The sequence below is a fragment of the Cherax quadricarinatus genome, unplaced genomic scaffold (genome assembly GCF_038502225.1).
Source record: "Cherax quadricarinatus isolate ZL_2023a unplaced genomic scaffold, ASM3850222v1 Contig411, whole genome shotgun sequence".
In the NCBI taxonomy this organism is placed as follows: domain Eukaryota; kingdom Metazoa; phylum Arthropoda; class Malacostraca; order Decapoda; family Parastacidae; genus Cherax; species Cherax quadricarinatus.
Genome location: NW_027195437.1, coordinates 8,487 through 29,309, shown reverse-complemented (window position 1 = coordinate 29,309; position 20,823 = coordinate 8,487). Strand labels below are relative to the sequence as shown.

Sequence of the window (20,823 nt, the reverse complement as noted above, 5' to 3'; positions counted from 1 at the left end):
CTGTTTTGCATTTTCTTCCAGAACAGGCTTGCTTCATCACAATTGAACACTTTTTGGGGTTGGAGTTTTTCAGCTTTTCCATGCCTTATCACACTGTGTATGCCAGTATGATTCTTAAATCTCTCAAGCCAACATTTGCTGACCTTAAATTCAACAATATGAGCACTAGTTCGAGGTATTTTTTCCTGTTCACTTGGGTGTTAGTCGACTGGTGTGGGTCGCATCCTGGTGGACAAGATTAAGGACCCCAATGGAAATAAGTTAGACAGTCCACGATGATGCACTGACTTTCTTGGGTTATCCTGGGTGGCTAACCCTCCGGGGTTAATTGTTTCTCAGTGATTGTTTCTCGTTAAGCCACATCAACAACACTCTCTCTACAAATTCGAGTAGTAAAGCTGATGGTGGTACAGCAGCAGCTGACGGTGGTGCAGCAGCAGCTGACGGTGGTGCAGCAGCAGCTGACAGTGGTGCAGCAACAGCTGATGGTGGCGAAGGAGCAGCAGCTGACGGTGGTGTAGCAACGGATGACCATGGTACGATAGTATTTCAATAGCATTTCTCACCCTTTTTATCACAGGGTTGGCACTAGAAGCTTTCTTTGGGCCCGTGGTGGATTATTTAGCAGTTACAAGCAATAAAAACAATGGAATAATACAAAATATATTGCATGTGTGCGTGAAACCGTCCACCCTGGCTTGTAAACAATGGCACACTAGATGAAGGCAGGACAGCTGAGGCGTGCTCAGCTGGACAGACAGGCAGACACATTTGGGACGAATGCTGTTAGTTGAGTTTTTCATCGTTGGTCAGGCCAAAATTTTTATGCTAAAACGCTTTGTTGGGCGATTTTTTCGTTAGATGATGCCTTCATTGGTCTGGGGTCCACTGTATCATGTCAAATCAAAATATCATTATTATAAGAAATATTTATATCTAATGATTACCTTGCAAATAAATGATGAGCAAAGGCAGGTATCAAGAGCTGGAGCTTTACCTTTTCAGATATAAATGAGTGAAAATATCCAAATATAAAAATTAACTTACCATCCTCAAAGGCCCTTGAGTGAAACTTTGCTGTCGGTGGAACTGAGTGCGATGTGGTCAGTGGTCCAGCAGTGGGACTGGCCAAGATGTTGCTTGTGGTCAGTGGTCCAGCAGAAGAACTGGCCAAGAAGTTACCTGTGGTCAGTGGTCCAGCAGTAGGACTGGCCAAGATGTTGCCTGTGGTCAGTGGCCCGGCAGTGGGACCGGGCAGCAAGTTGCTTGTGGTTGGTAATCAATGGGTACTGGATGTAATGCTCCCTGTGTTGGGATAAACATCTTTAATTGTACTTAATACAGACAATTATTTATTATAAATAAAGAAAGGTTAACCCTTAAACTGTCCAAATGTAGATCTACACTCGCTCGCGTGGCGCTCTGAACATGGATCTATGTTCGATTTTACATGCTTTCTTGTGTAAAAAAAGGTAGATCTATGTTTGGAGTGCTACTTGAGTGAGCGTAGATCTATGTTTGGACAGTTTAAGGGTTAATTTGCAGGTTTATGTTCCATGGGCATCATGAATTATGAATACCAAATTTTTCTCATTACTACAACTGAAATTTTTCAGTTTCTAAATATGCTTCTCTTATTTACTGATTCTGCAGCTGTTGAATATAAATAAAGATTACACCACATACAGTGAGGAATGTTGTAACAAACAATTTATACAAAAAATATTTATATAAACATTAATTCTCTCCTCTGCCTCCTGTCCTGCAAGCTCAGCAACATGAAACTAGGATAAAATACAGTATTTTTTTATTATTTTTGTACTAATTTGTTTTATTACAAATGTTAATGGTTGATCAGGCTCTGATCCACCAGGAGGCCTGGTCACAGACCGGGCCGCGGGGGCATTGACCCCCGGAACTCTCTCCAGGTAAACTCCAGGTATTCTTTATTTCTAGAGTTTAGATGCACATTTATGCATTTTTCACAATTTTATATTATATTTTTCATTGTTATGTGGTTATATTATAGCATACCTCACTGTACATAGAATACAAGTACTATAAACTGAATTGTATATCAAGTACTATATACAGTAGGGCCCCGCTTTACAATGTTTTGTCTTACGGCATACTGTTAATACAGCGATGTCAAATTATGAAAAAAATTTGCTATATGGCAAGCGGTGTTTCAAATTCAGAATGCCTCACCTGGTTTTTTCCATTCTCTGTGACTACATCTGTTATGTCTGGGAACTTTCCAAAATTTCAAGTATTTTAAACCTTTCAGGGTTTCCGACGTACTAGTACGGCTTACACACCAGGGTTATTCACGTACTAGAACGCCTAAACTCTAGCGCCTTCAAATCTAGTGAGAGAAAGCTGGTAGGCCTACATATGAAAGAAGGGGTCTATGTGGTCAGTATGCATAGTACAAAAAAATCCTGCAGCACAGTGCACAATGAGAAAAAACAAACTCCGACCGTGTTTTAGGATTAAAAGTGACTTTGCAGTGTATTATCATATGGTATTTATGGTGGTATTCTAGTTTTCCTGATCTCATTTTATAGAATGGAAGACATATTACAGAAACAGAGATGATTTTGATTGGTGTCATAATGAAAAGTACCTTGAAATTGAGCTCAAAGTAGCAGAAACGTTCTATTTTTACCAAATTTCAAAAGTAAACAAATCATGTCAAGCGTCCAATACATGTCAACTGGTGAGTCTAATATTCTTTCACAAGTGCACTGATATTATTTATACCATTTCGACACCATTTCTACACTAATGCAGTAGTATGCATAAGAGTAAATCTTCTATTTTTTTGTGAGAATAAAAATTCAAAATCAAAAAGCAAAAGAGATGCAAGAAGGGCCTGGAGACATAACTAATGAACAGAGAAAATGTTATTTTAGTGTCAGGAATGTCTGTCTTGCTTTTTCTGGACCCTGTTTGGAAATTGCCATCTTCTGAAATCTGTGTGTAAATGGCAAAATTGCCAATTTCTGACCACTTTATTGCATACTTGAAATCAGTAAATGGGTGGTTTCTTGTATTCATTCGATAGAAAAGATGGAGTTCTGGTGAAATAGATATGATTTTTGTTGACTAGTACACTGAAATTGGCCAAAAGCAGAGCTCAAAGTGGGCGAAATTGCCGATGGGTCAACTTCGTTGAGACCGCTAACTTCGCGAGAGCTTAATTCCGTAACTTTTCCATCAAATTTCATACTTTTGGTGTCATTATGATCGGGAAAATATTCTCTGTCATTTCATAAGAAAAATAATTTTTTTTTCCAAAATATTATCAACCCTGAGAATGAGTTTAGGAGAGGGCCTCTCAACGTTTTAACAGGGCGTATTTTATATGTACTCTGATAATTATACTTATGTGTACCTGTACAGGTATCATCTGACTTACAACCGAGATCGGTTCCGACAAACCGGTCGTAAGTCGAAATGGACGTGAGTTAAACATTACTACTGAATATGAACATCATGGTTTTGTAATGACTTTATTTTATTGTTTTATTTTGGTATTTAATTTTTTACTTTACTTTTTATGCTGTTAGTACTGTATTTTATACTGAAAGGTTTAGGATAAACACTGTACAACACAGACAGTTGTTTATTTCCCAGAAATTTGGCATAGAAAACACGGTCATAAGTCAAATGGTCGTATGTCGAGCAGGTCATAAGTCGGATGGTATGTGTACCTAAATATATTTACACACTGTGCTGGTGTGCAGGTACACATTAAAATCACTAAGAGTCTCTCAGCTCATGACACCAATACTACATAATAATCACTCTTGGGCACATCAAATGCCTTATTTTACATTAATATTAACCTTTTCATTAATCCATCTATGATATTTTCCTCAGAATTATATAAGAAACACGTTTCACAGCATATAAACATTATACATACACTAGCAGAATAAAAATTGACGTATAAGATTTGTTTACAAAGCGGCTGTGTAAGTAGTGTCGGAAGAATTACGTTTTCTCTAGTCAAACACTGGGGGATAACTATAGAAAAATATTAGTTTTGTATGCCTTCACTCTAAATATAGCAATTCACAACCCTTGTGGGTTTAGTGCTTTTTAACTATGATAATAGCAATAATATCTTCATTTGCTCTAAAAATGGTGTGTTGCATGAGATTGGGAGTGTTGCTGTTTGTTTATTCTGAACTAACTTGTACAACCAGGCCCGGTGGCCTGGTGGCTAAAGCTCCCGCTTCACACACGGAGGGCCCGGGTTCGATTCCCGGCGGGTGGAAACATTTCGACACGTTTCCTTACACCTGTTGTCCTGTTCACCTAGCAGCAAATAGGTACCTGGGTGTTAGTCGACTGGTGTGGGTCGCATCCTGGGGGACAAGATTAAGGACCCCAATGGAAATAAGTTAGACAGTCCTCGATGACGCACTGACTTTCTTGGGTTATCCTGGGTGGCTAACCCTCCGGGGTTAAAAATCCGAACGAAATCTTATCTTATCTTATCTTATCTTAACTTGTACACAATGTAAGAGTATTTGTATTGTGAGATAATTATTATTATAATAAAAAAATATTTTGAGGTAAAAGTTTTACAAAGTCTTACAAAAGTATGTGAATGAACTAAAAGTAGACACATATTAATACGCATTTATTTTGCCTGACCATGTGATTGCCAACTACCTGTTCAGTCCATACCCCCGGCCGGGATTAAACCCGCGGTCATAGAGTCTCAAAACTCCAGCCCATCACGTTAGCCACTAGACCAGCTAGCCACAGTTTGTGTTCTTACATTGTTGGAACTCTATCTCTTTCTCTCTCTCATTTACTCTTTCGTTGACTAAATGGCTCTCATTGACGATGGCGTCTAAGCTTAGCTGTGACAAAAAGAGGAGTAGTAAGCCTCTTGCTTTAAGTGCCAAGTTAGAGGATGATGGTGTGCCATTCTGATTTTATTCAATAAATACCCTGCCACTCACCTCTCACATTAATATTAATATTTTAAGGTGAGTAATAAGTGTACTCTGTGTGTATCTTACCGTTTATTGTGTTTTAATGCCTATTTTTATTGTTAACTTAATATAAGTTAGTGTAAACTTGTTGTCTGGCATTTATTGCATAATTTATATGTACTATGATAATAATACTTGTGAACCTATGTGGTAGCCGGGCAGAGGGACAACATTACGTTTTCTCTGGTCAGGCAGCAGAGAAAACGTGTATGAATCTGTGTTTGGCCCAGCCACTCCCCCACTCCACTTTTGTTTACAATTTTTGACATGAATTATTCATTACTTCTCCCTTTGTTTATGATGGCATCTAAAGGTAGTTAGAAATGATTAAATTCAGTGAACAAGGGATGTCAATGCTAATAATATGGCTCTGGGTCACGGTGTAGGTAGCCAGTAGGTGTAGCCCAGGTGGGCTACACCTATCGGCTACCTACACTGACTTCCTACAAATAAATACTACTCACCTCTCTTCCTATATTAAGACTACACATATTTTAAGGTAAATAATGAGTGTACTGTATGTGTATTTTAACTCTCTGGGCTGTTTTATAAGTTGTATATTAAGTATGAGATGGGGAGCCAGGGCTACCTACACCTGACTTCCTACAAACAAGTACTACTCACCTCTCGCCTTACATTAAGATTACAAATACTTTAAGATAAGTAATGAATGTACTGTGTATGTATTTTACTTTGTGTGTTTTTAATACCTAGTTCTATTACTAACTTAATATAATTTAGTGTAAACTTCTTGTCTGGCATTTATATGCATTTATAAATGGAAAAAATTGAGTTCTGCTTTCCGGCAATGTCTGCTTTTTTGGCAATGTCTGCTTTCCAACGATAGCCTGGAACCTAACCCACCATATAAGTGGGGCAATGTCTGCTTTCCAACGATAGCCTGGAACCTAACCCACCATATAAGTGGGGCAATGTCTGCTTTCCAACGATAGCCTGGAACCTAACCCACCATATAAGTGGGGCAATGTCTGCTTTCCAACGATAGCCTGGAACCTAACCCACCATATAAGTGGGGCAATGTCTGCTTTCCAACGATAGCCTGGAACCTAACCCACCATATAAGTGGGGCAATGTCTGCTTTCCAACGATAGCCTGGAACCTAACCCGCCATATAAGTGGGGTCCTACTGTACAATTTTAATGGTGGTATTAAATATGGAGTGTAAACAAAGAGCTTCAATGTTGCTGTTCATCTCAAGTAAACATCTGTATCTGATGAACCATCTTCCTGTGTCTGCCACACCATCTGTATCTGATGAACCATCTTCCTGTGTCTGCCACACCATCTGTATCTGATGAACCATCTTCCTGTGTCTGCCACACCATCTGTATCTGATGAACCATCTTCCTGTGTCTGCCACAACATCTGTATCTGATGAACCATCTTCCTGTGTCTGCCACACCATCTGTATCTGATGAACCATCTTCCTGTGTCTGCCACAACATCTGTATCTGATGAACCATCTTCCTGTGTCTGCCACACCATCTGTATCTGATGAACCATCTTCCTGTGTCTGCCACAACATCTGTATCTGATGAACCATCTTCCTGTGTCTGCCACACCATCTGTATCTGATGAACCATCTTCCTGTGTCTGCCACACCATCTGTATCTGATGAACCATCTTCCTGTGTCTGCCACACCATCTGTATCTGATGAACCATCTTCCTGTGTCTGCCACACCATCTGTATCTGATGAACCATCTTCCTGTGTCTGCCACACCATCTGTATCTGATGAACCATCTTCCTGTGTCTGCCACACCATCTGTATCTGATGAACCATCTTCCTGTGTCTGCCACACCATCTGTATCTGATGAACCATCTTCCTGTGTCTGCCACACCATCTGTATCTGATGAACCATCTTCCTGTGTCTGCCACACCATCTGTATCTGATGAACCATCTTCCTGTGTCTGCCACACCATCTGTATCTGATGAACCATCTTCCTGTGTCTGCCACACCATCTGTATCTGATGAACCATCTTCCTGTGTCTGCCACACCATCTGTATCTGATGAACCATCTTCCTGTGTCTGCCACACCATCTGTATCTGATGAACCATCTTCCTGTGTCTGCCACACCATCTGTATCTGATGAACCATCTTCCTGTGTCTGCCACACCATCTGTATCTGATGAACCATCTTCCTGTGTCTGCCACACCATCTGTATCTGATGAACCATCTTCCTGTGTCTGCCACACCATCTGTATCTGATGAACCATCTTCCTGTGTCTGCCACACCATCTGTATCTGATGAACCATCTTCCTGTGTCTGCCACACCATCTGTATCTGATGAACCATCTTCCTGTGTCTGCCACACCATCTGTATCTGATGAACCATCTTCCTGTGTCTGCCACACCATCTGTATCTGATGAACCATCTTCCTGTGTCTGCCACACCATCTGTATCTGATGAACCATCTTCCTGTGTCTGCCACACCATCTGTATCTGATGAACCATCTTCCTGTGTCTGCCACACCATCTGTATCTGATGAACCATCTTCCTGTGTCTGCCACACCATCTAAATCTGATGAACCATCTTCCTGTGTCTGCCACACCATCTGTATCTGATGAACCATCTACCTGTGTCTGCCACACCATCTAAATCTGATAAACCATCTACTTGTGTCTGCCACACCATCTATACCTGATGAACCATCTACCTGTGTCTGCCACACCATCTACAACTGATGAACCATCTACCTGTGTCTGCCACACTATCTACAACTGATGAACCATCTACCTGTGTCTGCCACACCATCTACAACTGATGAACCATCTACCTGTGTCTGCCACACCATCTACAACTGATGAACCATCTACCCGTGTCTGCCACACCATCTACAACTGATGAACCATCTACCCGTGTCTGCCACACTATCTACATTGTTACTGTAAAGTTCCTCTGAGTCACAATAAGCTATTCTACATCACCACTAAACCACACACCAATATTTTACTTTGCTGTACATGTTACTTCATTTATCCACCGGAAAAGATAATAAAATTATTGTACTGTACTCTACCTCATTGTACTGTGTTAATACTTTTAGACTTTTCACTGTCCACACCCCATAATTAATAATGCTCTCAGTGTCCACTTTTTTTTTTTAAGGAAAAAAAAATCTCCCAAAATGGAAGATAATTTTTACTGAAGGTAATGACGTGAAAAGTATGAAATTTGATGGAAAACTTTGAGTTTTATGCATATGCAAAGTTTGTGAACCTGGTACAATTTACACATTAGCAATTCACCCAATTTGAGTTCTAGTTTAAGGCAATTCCACTCTTCCATTCAACCAAATTCAATATTACTAGCAAGTTTACTCAGGTATACACAAATAGTTATATAGATTATCATACATAGCAGTATATGTGTAGGGAACCTGGGATGACCCAAAAAAGTCAGTGTTTGAGCACAAAGAACTGCCATTCAACTATTACAACTACACTATAAAGTCCACAGAAATCGGTAATCTGGCCAAGTTTACACAAAAATAAAAAATGACAATTTTTAAACACAGTCCGAAATATTCAATGTAGATATTCTTGGCACTAAAACAAAATTTTCCCCTGTTCATTATTCACATTCCCAGCACCATTCTTTATTAAACTTGTTTTCCATGTTAAATTCATAATCACACAAAAAATAATGATTTACTCTATTTCTTGGATAACAGAATATAACCAGGAATTATTGGTTACAGTTTATGGCATCCCAATAATTGAATCAGAACTATGAAAAACCCATAAAACAGAGAAGTGGGTTAGGGGGACCTTACCAGTCCTCAGAATATTTTTGTCAATTTCAAGCTACTTCCAGTCCTGAAAACAACCTAGAAAGCTAGCATGGACATGATGAGCTCTAGCTTAAGTCCCCTCAAAACCGTCAACATGACTCACGAAATCATAATGACATGACTGCAAACATACCATACCACAGGCGGGTTTAGAACCTGCACCATACTAGCTGGAGATTTGTCTGTAAAAACTTGCATTTGTAGACACAATGGTGCCTATGCTAACCTTCCTATGGTGTATAAATATACCTAGTTGGATGACTCTTATTGTCACTTGCTGGTCCAGTGGCTAATGCATTGGTGTGGAGTTTTATGACTCTCTGATCACGGGTTCTTAACCCGCCCATGGTATGGTTTCTTTGCAATTGTGTCATTGTGATTTCATGAGTCTCACCTTGTACTCTGTTGCCAACTTCCCTCTAATCCTCACCTTGTACTCTGTTGCCAACTTCCCTCTAATCCTCACCTTGTACTCTGTTGCCAACTTCCCTCTAATCCTCACCTTGTACACATTTAAGATCTTCCTACAATAATAAAAGTGAATCATTCTTCTCTATCCCATAACATCTACAATAGGAAGTGCACCATAGAAACTAGCAGGGAAAACTTACTGGATACTTAACGAAACTATTAAAAACTGTAAGAATTTCACACCTCAAGAACCCAAGGAAACTGTTGTCCAGACTTGTTTGTATCAGCATGAACAAGAAATAAGATCACTCTGATCACTCACATCCCCATAGAACAGACTGTGCAATTTCTCAAGACTAATATTTTGCCACACATGGACCATCCTCTTCTAACCCTGAACTTCACACAACCAGTAGATATGTGAAAGGTTCAATTTCTTCTCTTTCAATTTAGTATTCTCTCAAAAACAGAGCATAGCATTGTGATCACCCCATTGTGATCAGTATTTCAACTTTAACCTTGTTCTAGCCAAGGACTCTAAAGTAACAGCTATAACTAAACAAACTATAACCAGCAATAACTAAACCAACAAGAAACAACAAGAGCAGTGTAACCTCAACTGACCATATCTGGACTAACATAATAGCTCCCCTCGAAGCAGGGATAATCACAGACACTGCTACTAATCACTTCCCCACCTTCCCCATAACCAACATATATAAGCTACCACTTGAAACTAATATGATCTCATTTTGTTTCCATGATGAGACAACATTAATAACTTCACTACAGCAGTAAGTTACATTAACTGGCACACACATACATTACTGGTCACAGGGGCACTGGTGATTCTTCTCCAAAAAAATACGAAGCCTTTTCAATAGACATTACCCTATTAAAATTAAGCAGATCACAGTAAAGACTGGGTAACCATGAGTAATAAATAGTATCCTGAAGTCCATTCATAAAAATATAACTATGAGAAACAGTATGAATTGGGCTTAATAACTAAAGAACAAACCAAACACTATGCATCAGTATTACCAAACTAATAAAGAAGTCTAAACAGCTCTATTGTGCTAGAAGGTTAATGAAATGAGAAGTGATGTGAAGAACACCTAGAACACACTTTCCCAAATCCTCTGTTCTGGAAAAAACACCAAAACCAGAGATACTGGCCTAACCAAACCCAATGAACCATACATATATCTAACCTACTGAAACAGCCAATATATTAGATGATTTCTTCTCTACCAGTCTTCAAGCAAGTGACTACCTTGTTGGAAGTTTTCTGAACTCCCTCTACCTTATTCCAGCTGATCCATCTGAGGTATCTTTGATAATAAACTCACTGAAAAAAAAAAAAAGGAATCTTAGCACAAATACCACCACTACTGATCAAAATAACAGCTAATGTGCTTTCATCCACCATTGGAACAGCAGTCAACAAATCATCAGAAACTAACACAATCCCAGTAATACTTAACCCTTTCAGGGTCCGTCCCGTAGATCTACGGCTTTACGTTCAGGGTCCAAACCGTAAATCTACGCCATGAGCTCAGCTCACTCTGATAAACTGTGAGTGGTACATTTGGGCCTAGATATGAGAGAATACATCTATGTGGTATGTGTGCACCACATAAAACAGATCCTGCAGCACACTGTGTATAATGAGAGAAAAAAAATGAAATCATGATTTTTCGATTAAAACAGCAACTTTGCAGTGTTTTTTCTTATGTTTTTTATAGTTGTATTTGCGATTTCTTGGTCTCATTTGATAGAATGGAAGACATATTACAGAAATAGAGATGATTTTGATTGGTTTTAGCATTGGAAATGGCTTGAAACTGAGCTCAAAGTAGCGGAAATGTTAAATTTTTGCCGATATTCAAGAGTAAACAAACGACCTCACACGTCTAATACACGTCAGCTGGTGGGTCTAATATACATTCACAAATATGGTGATGATATTTATACAATTATTACAGTATTGCATAATAGTAAATCTTCTATTTTTTGGTGTGAATAAAAATTCATTATGTGAATAAAAAATCAAAATGGAATTTATTTGTAAAGCCTCAAAACATAACTAATGAACAGAGGAAATGTTAGTTTAGTGCCAGGAATGCCTACATTGTTCATTCTGGACCCTATTTTGAAATTGGAATATTTTGAACTTTGTGTTAAATTGGCCAAATTAACAATTTCCGATCACTTTATTTTGTAGTTGAAACAGTTGACTTGGCGATTTCTTGTGCTCAATCGATAGAATAGAAGTAATACTAGTGAAATAGCTAAGAATTTGGTTGATTGGAATAATGTAATTGGCCTAAAATGGGAGTCAAAGTCAGCAAAATCGCCGATTCGTAAATATCGCCGACACATCAAAATTCGCGAGAGCATAATTTCGTCAATTTTCCACCAAATTTTGTACTTTTTGTTTTATTACCTTCACAAAAAGATTCTCTACGATTTCATAAGAAAAAATAACAAATTTTTTTTTTTAAAATTCTTGGACACTGGTGCGTGACTCCAGATTTGGGCCTTGGACCCTGAAAGGGCTAAAACATGGGTTACCTCAATATACCCCAACATAAATAATTACAAACCTACATCTAACCTGCTATTGTTATTCAAAATCTTTGAAAAATTAACCCAAAAGTAATTATACTCTTTACTATCATCATGCAACATACTCAACCCCTGCCAGTTTGGATTCAAACCAAGTAAAAGCACAAACCATGCAATTATAAAAAAGCTAGACATCATAATGCAGTGCTTGAGAACAATGAATATCCATTGGGCCTCTTTGATTGATTGGGGTCCTTTTACCTTATTATTATAATATAAAGGTTATAATATCTTATTATTATTCTATAATGGAGATAACATCTTATTATCATACTAAAAAGACTATCTACTACACGAGGGTCATTAAAACTATCTAATATACGAGGGTCATTACTAGGAATAAGGTAAAATTTACACATATGTTAGCTAAAAAATAGAAAAACATTCCCCTCCCTTTCTGTAGCTATATTTATCAGACACCTTTTGGCACTCTTCTTGAACTGGTTCATGCTATGACTGGCTTTGACATGTGCAGGCAGTCTGTTCCATTCCTTTATTGCTGTACAATAAAAGGTGTTTGAAGCCTGGCCACTGACTGTGGGTACTACAAAGTTGTGTTCTCTCCCCCTAGTACTATGATTGTTCTCTCCCCCTAGTACTATGATTGTTGTCTCCCCCTAGTACTATGATTGTTCTCTCCCCCTACTACTATGATTGTTCTCTCCCCCTAATACTATGATTGTTCTCTCCCCCTAGTACTATGATTGTTCTCTCCCCCTAGTACTATGATTGTTCTCTCCCCCTAGTACTATGATTGTTCTCTCCCCCTAGTACTATGATTGCTCTCTCCCCCTAGTACTATGATTGCTGCGGTTCCCAACCTTGACAAAATTGACAGCAAGACATTCTGGACACTGTGAGCAATTTTATAAACATGATTTAGCTTCAGTTGTTTTACTCTGTCTTCAACATTCAGCATATCCAACTGTTGTAATTCATTCTGGCCTACATGTTCTCTTGGTCCAAGGTCCAGGATGAATCTTACTATCTCTCTGAAGTGCTCCATCCCTCTGAAGCGCTCCATCCCTCTGAAGTGCTCCATCCCTCTGAAGTGCTCCATCCCTCTGAAGTGCTCCATCCCTCTGAAGTGCTCCATCCCTCTGAAGTGCTCCATCCCTCTGAAGTGCTCCATCCCTCTGAAGTGCTCCATCCCTCTGAAGTGCTCCATCCCTCTGAAGTGCTCCATCCCTCTGAAGTGTTCCATCCCTCTGAAGAGCTCCATCCCTCTGAAGTGCCCCATCCCTCTGAAGTGCTCCATCCCTCTGAAGTGCTCCATCCCTCTGAAGTGCCCCATCCTGACTGACTTTGGTCAGTTACTGGGTTGTGAAGGACCTGCCTAGTATGGGCCAACAGACCTACTGCAGTGTTCCTTCTTTCTTATGTAAATAAGTCAGTGAGTGTTATGTGTTATCCTGGGTAATGTACACATATGTTGCTATGTATGATAATGTAAGTGTATATATGTATGGAAAATTTTCTAGGGTGCTTACCTGTATGTACCTCAACATTATATACATACCAGTAATCTCATTGGGAGACAACCATATTGTTTACCGTAGTCACCCCGTGTAGACATGTGAGAAAACTTGACCACCCCTGGTCACGGCAGGTGACCCCTTCGACATCACAATCTTATCCATATCTATCCGAGACCAGTATGGATTGGATAGCACCCACAAGTACGGTGCTACTAATTAATTGTGGACTGTATAGATTATATTAGTTTAGCTGAATGAAGGGGAAGGGGGTAGGATACACATGGATACATCCATCAAGGAAAAACATTTGTACATAATCCCACCACTTACCAGATGTTCTCTGGTGATCACTTGATGTAGCTGGATCACTCATAACCTATCCCATTACAACATACCTAACTGGCCAGCATCAGTCTGTTATAACTAGAAGGGTTACTTAACTGTGGGTGATTGATACTCCTTATTTCCTCCATTCACCATCTCATTTCGATGTCCTGCTACACCGACACGGTTCTCATTCCAGCAGGACGAGGTATCCGTTGGTTTGTCCCGCTTTAGAAGTCGTGACTCAATGACCTTCACTTTCCTCATCTCGGGAACAACGAGGTCTAACGTGTTCACTCGGAGCAAGACGACTTATTTCACTTCACGCATTATCTTAACTTAGCGTTATCATTAATTACATTACAATTCACAAGACGATTTAATGTCTCATAATTATTATACACATTAGAGATCACTCCATTAAAATCTGAGACCGATGAGTGATGATTAACCCTTTGACTGTTTTCGACGTATAAATACGTCTTACGAGCCAATGTTTCTGACGTATATATACTCGATAATTCTAGCGGCTTCAAATCAAGTGGGAGAAAGCTGGTAGGACCACATGTGAGAGAATGGGTCTGTGTGGTCAGTGTGCACCACATAAAAAAAATCCTGCAGCACACATTGCGTAATGAGAAAAAAAAAACTCTGATCGTTTTTTTGGAATAAAACGCCGACTTTGAGGTGTATTTTCGTATAGTATTTATCGTTGTATTCGCGTTTTCATGGTCTTAGTTGATAAAATGGAAAACATATTACAGAAATAGAGATGATTTTCATTACTTTTACGATGAAAACGACCTTGAAACTGAGCTCAAAGTAGCGGAAATGTTCGATTTTTACCAATGTTCAAGAGTAAATAAATCACACCACACGTCCAATACACGTCAACTGGGGAGTCTAATATTCTTTCACTAGTGCACTGATATTATTTATACCATTTTTACAATAATGCAGTCGTCTGCATAACAGTAAATTTTGTATTTTTTTGTATGAATAAAAAATCAAAATAGAAAGCAATAATAATATAAGAGGGGCCTAGAGATGTGACTAATGAACAGAGCATATGTTATTTTAGTGCCACGAAAGTCTACCTTGTTTATTCTGGACCCTATTTTGAAATTGGCATCTTTTTTATTTTGCGTGAAATTGGCCAAATTGCTAATTTCTGACCACCATATTGGGTAGTCCAAATTAGTAAATGGGAGGTTTCTTGTGCTCAGCTGATAGATAAAATGGAGTTCTAAAGAAATAGCTATGAGTTTGGTCAACTGGAACAATGGAATTGGCTGAAAATTGGGCTCAAAGTCGGCGAAATCGCCGATACGCATATGTCGCCGAGACCGCTAACTTCGCGGGAGCATAATTCCACGAGTTTTCGACCAAATTTCGAACTTTTGGTGTCATTACCATCGGGAAAAGATTCTCTATCATTTCATAAGAAAAAATAATTTTTTTTTTTCAAAAATTGAGCGACATAGAATGACAGTTTCAGAGAGGGGCCTGAAACAGTCAAAGGGTTAAACCAAGGGTAATTTTCCCCAGGACACAGTCCATGGTGACGCGCCAGTCACCCGGTCCTACCCTTATTCACTCATTTTACCACTTTATTACGGTGGTCCCGTAAATCACGTTCCCTCACTCTCCACCAGGAACAGTTACGACACTTCCTATTATGAAATGAGGCCTATATTAATCCTTAGGCCGCCGTGAATGCCAATTTCGTGGTTCCATGCTTTCCCAGCCTCCTCATCACATTCAAAAAACACTCCCCCCTCCCCCATGGCCCGAGTCCACCTATCCCCCCGCACATCCGCGCATGCGCAAAGGGAACTCTTGGTTCTACTCTATTGTCAAATACATTTTTGACTCATATCGACACATTAAACACCTATTAGGCGCTATAGCTTCGGAAAATCAAAAAATTTTCCACACTGCGGCCGGGCGGAGGTCGTTGCTAGACGACTTACATAATGTGGAGTACAATTTTCCCATCTTCACTGGCCACCTGGCTTGGGAACTCCAACATTGATATTTACATAATCACCCATTAATTCTTTCCACCTGTTAACTCCTCAGGTAGGGCTACATCCAAAGCACACTCAAGCCTCCATGCTTCTGGTATTAACAATTTCCCTCTTATTGTAAGGTACGACACTAAGTCTATGCTCTCGGGGCTAATTTGTTGGGCATACTGGAATTATGAGACTTTACAATAACAAGTCTCTCTCAGTATCCCAAGTCAGCCCCAGCACATTACTGCATATAGGCACCAACTCCATGGCCATCCATATTTATTGAACCCTCAAACTGGACTAATTAGTGCTCTCTCAGTATCATTCTCTCAGGGGCATAAGCCTATGCTCCCTGGATTAATTTATTGGGCATACTGGAATTATGAGACTTTAACAATAACAAGTCTCTCTCAGTATCCCAAGTCAGCCCCAGCACATTACTGCATATAGGCACCAACTCCATGGCCATCCATATTTATTGAACCCTCAAAATGGACTAATTAGTGTTCCATTCTCTCAGGGGCATAAGCCTATGGTCCCTGGATTAATTTATTGGGCATACTGGAATTAGGAGACTTTAACAATAACAAGTCTCTCTCAGTATCCCAAGTCAGCCCAAGCACATTACTGCATATAGGCACCAACTCCATGGCCATCCATATTTATTGAACCCTCAAAATGGACTAATTAGTGTTCCATTCTCTCAGGGGCATAAGCCTATGCTCCCTGGATTAATTTATTGGGCATACTGGAATTATGAGACTTTAACAATAACAAGTCTCTCTCAGTATCCCAAGTCAGCCCCAGCACATTACTGCATACAGGCACCAACTCCATGGCCATCCATATTTATTGATCCCTCAAAATGGACTAATTAGTGTTCCATTCTCTCAGGGGCATAAGCCTATGCTCCCTGGATTAATTTATTGGGCATACTGGAATTATGAGACTTTAACAATAACAAGTCTCTCTCAGTATCCCAAGTCAGCCCCAGCACATTAACTCCATTAGATCCAGTCATGGTTAGAGAATTATTAATCACTGATTATACAGATTATACAACTTAAGTAGGCGCCTTATAAGAGTAATTCTTGCACTTTACTCTTGTATAAATCCTAGCCACACATGTGCTAGCAATTAATTGGGCTAATTGTCATCCATCACACGATCGATTAAACTTGTGCACCCTACACCCACTTCCTTCAATCAGTCACTTAATTATTAAGTAATTAATTCAATTAATTTTTTCACTGATTGCATCCAGTTCAGGAAGGACCAACGGGCAGATATGGAAAATTTTCTAGGGTGCTTACCTGTGTGTACCTCAACATTATATACATACCAGTAATCTCATTGGGAGACAACCATATTGTTTACCGTAGTCACCCTGTGTAGACATGTGAGAAAACTTGACCACCCCTGGTCATTGCAGGTGGCCCCTTCGACCTCACAATCTTATCCATATCTATCCGAGACCAGTATGGATTGGATAGCACCCACAAGTACGGTGCTACTAATTAATTGTGGACTGTATAGATTATATTAGTTTAGCTGAATGAAGGGGGGGGGGGGGTAGGATACACATGGATACATCCATCAAGGAAAAACATTTGTACATAATCCCACCACTTACAAGATGTTCTCTGGTGGTCACTTGATGTAGCTGGATCACTCATAACCTATCCCATTACAACATACCTAACTGGCCAGCATCAGTCTGTTATAACTAGAAGGGTTACTTAACTGTGGGTGATTGATACTCCTTATTTCCTCCATTCACCATCTCATTTCGATGTCCTGCTACACCGACACGGTTCTCATTCCAGCAGGACGAGGTATCCGTTGGTTTGTCCCGCTGTAGAAGTCGTGACTCAATGACCTTCACTTTCCTCGTCTCGGGAGCAACGAGGTCTAACGTGTTCACTCGGAGCAAGGCGACTTATTTCACTTCACGCATTATCTTAACTTAGCGTTATTATCATTAATTACATTACAATTCACAAGACGATTTAATGTATCATAATTATTATACACATTAGAGATCACTCCATTAAGATCTGAGACCGATGAGTGATGATTAAACCAAGGGTAATTTTCCCCAGGACACAGTCCATGGTGACGCGCCAGTCACCCGGTCCTACCCTTATTCACTCATTTTACCACTTTATTACGGTGGTCCCGTAAATCACGTTCCCTCACTCTCCAACAGGAACAGTTACGACACTTCCTATTATGAAATGAGGCCTATATTAATCCTTAGGCCGCCGTGAATGCCAATTTCGTGGTTCCATGCTTTCCCAGCCTCCTCACCACATTCAAAAAACACTCCCCCCTCCCCCATGGCCCGAGTCCACCTATCCCCCCGCACATCCGCGCATGCGCAAAGGGAACTCTTGGTTCTACTCTATTGTCAAATACATTTTTGACTCATATCGACACATTAAACACCTATTAGGTGCTATAACTTCGGAAAATCAAAAAATTTTCCACAATAAGTGTGTTATTGAATTTGTGTTATAATAGCACTTAACACTTCGTAGTAAGTTTTTATTCAGGTACACATATATACACTTACATTATCATACATAGCAACATATGTGTACATTACCCAGGATAACACACAACACTCACTGACTTATTTACATAAGAAAGAAGGAACACTGCAGTAGGTCTGTTGGCCCATACTAGGCAGGTCCTTCACAACCCAGTAACTGACCAAAGTCAGTCAGGATGGAGCACTTCCAGAGGGATGGAGCACTTCAGAGGGATGGAGCACTTCAGAGGGATGGAGCACTTCAGAGGGATGGAGCACTTCAGAGGGATGGACCTCTTCAGAGGGATGGAGCACTTCAGATGGATGGAGCACTTCAGAGGGATGGAGCTCTTCAGAGGGATGGAGCACTTCAGAGGGATGGAGCACTTCAGAGGGATGGAGCACTTCAGAGGGATGGAGCTCTTCAGAGGGATGGAGCACTTCAGAGGGATGGAGCACTTCAGAGGGATGGAGCACTTCAGAGGGATGGAGCACTTCAGAGGGATGGAGCACTTCAGAGGGATGGAGCACTTCAGAGGGATTGAGCTCTTCAGAGGGATGGAGCACTTCAGATGGATGGAGCACTTCAGAGAAATGGAGCACTTCAGAGGGATGGAGCACTTCAGAGGGATGGAGCACTTCAGAGGGATGGAGCACTTCAGAGGGATGGAGCACTTCAGAGGGATGGAGCACTTCAGAGGGATGGAGCACTTCAGAGGGATGGAGCACTTCAGAGGGATGGAGCACTTCAGAGGGATGGAGCACTTCAGAGAGATAGTAAGATTCATCCTGGACCTTGGACCAAGAGAACATGTAGGCCAGAATGAATTACAACAGTTGGATATGCTGAATGTTGAAGACAGAGTAAAACAACTGAAGCTAAATCATGTTTATAAAATTGCTCACAGTGTCCAGAATGTCTTGCTGTCAATTTTGTCAAGGTTGGGATGTTCTCTTGGTCCAAGGTCCAGGATGAATCTTACTATCACTCTGAAGTGCTCCATCCCTCTGAAGTGCTCCATCTTGACTGACTTTGGTCAGTTACTGGGTTGTGAAGGACCTGCCTAGTATGGGCCAACAGACCTACTGCAGTGTTCCTTCTTTCTTATGTAAATAAGTCAGTGAGTGTTATGTGTTATCCTGGGTAATGTACACATATGTTGCTATGTATGATAATGTAAGTGTATATATGTGTACATGAATAAAAACTTACTACGAAGTGTTAAGTGCTATTATAACACAAATTCAATAACACACTTATAAAATAGTAAATAAAACCAGACTTAAATCTTACAAATCAGAGAGAACAATAAACCTTACTTACACCTCACTCTCAAGTGTCCGTCTAATACCTGTCCAACACTCCGTCTAATACCTGTCCAACACTCCGTCTAATACCTGTCCAACACTCCGTCTAATACCTGTCCAACACTCCGTCTAATACCTGTCCAACACTCCGTCTAATACCTGTCCAACACTCCGTCTAATACCTGTCCAACACTCCGTCTAATACCTGTCCAACACTCCGTCTAATACCTGTCCAACACTCCGTCTAATACCTGTCCAACACTCCGTCTAATACCTGTCCAACACTCCGTCTAATGTGTACGAATGGTGTCTTAATCTCACTCCGTCTAATACCTGTGCAGTGTGAATTGCTCATTACTCTAAAATTTGTTCATGATTGCAGCCATGTATAAACGTAAGTAACCATTCTTACAGTATTCATTACCTTTGTAACTTGTGAGTTCATTACCTTTGTAACTTGTGAGTTCATTACCTTGTACCTAGTTCAGCCATCAAAACTTTGGAGCCCGGTCCCTGGACCCATTGTGTACCTCTGTAATCTGTAAATACCTTTGTAACTTGTAATGATTGTGACTAGACCTACCTGGAGTTCATTACCTTTGTAAATTGTGAGTTCATTACCTTTGTAAATTGTGAATTCATTGCCTCTGTAACTTGCTCAGCTATCAAAACTTTGAGGCCCAGTCCCTGGACCCATTATGTACCTCTGTAATCTTTTGACTACCGCCCACAGGATGGGTATGGGGTGCATAATAAACATATTAAACTAACTAACTAGTTACAACTTCTTGTTGTTGTTGGGTTGTTAAGGGTGACTCTCAGTTACGCTTTATCCAGCTCAACTTCCCGATGAAGATAAATAGTTTAAAATAGACACAAACTCATATGTGTGAGTGTAAGTAAGTAAGTTTATTCAGGTATACACAAATACAGTTACATAAAATTATCATACATAGCAGCATATGTGTAGAGAACCTAGGATAACCCAAAAAAGTCAGACAGAGTGACTTATTTTCATTGGGGTCCTTTTACCTTATTATTATAGTATAAAGGTTATAATATTTTCTTATTATTCTACAATGAAGATAACATCTTATTATCATACTAAAAAGACTATCTGCTACACCAAGGTCATTAAGACTATCTACAATACGAGGGTCATTACAAGGAATAAGGTAAAATTTACACGTATGTTAGCTAAAAAATAGAAAATCATTCCCCTACCTTTCTGTAGCTACATTCATCAGACACCTTTTGGCACTCTTCTTGAACTGGTTCAC

General features: G+C 39.9%; 1 protein-coding gene across 1 annotated transcript in view; it reads right to left on the bottom strand.

Annotated features, from left to right (window-relative positions):
• The window catches only part of LOC128684662 (uncharacterized), a 180,293-nt gene extending 159,967 nt beyond the window's left edge, over positions 1-20,326 (bottom strand). The window contains exons 1-2 of the mRNA XM_070080407.1: positions 20,165-20,326; positions 1,048-1,305 (exon numbers count right to left, since the gene is read on the bottom strand). Coding sequence (XP_069936508.1) covers positions 1,048-1,050 — 3 coding nt within the window. The 5' untranslated portion in view covers positions 1,051-1,305; positions 20,165-20,326. The remainder of the gene's footprint in view (positions 1-1,047; positions 1,306-20,164) is intronic.
• Between the last annotated feature and the right edge of the window lie 497 nt (positions 20,327-20,823).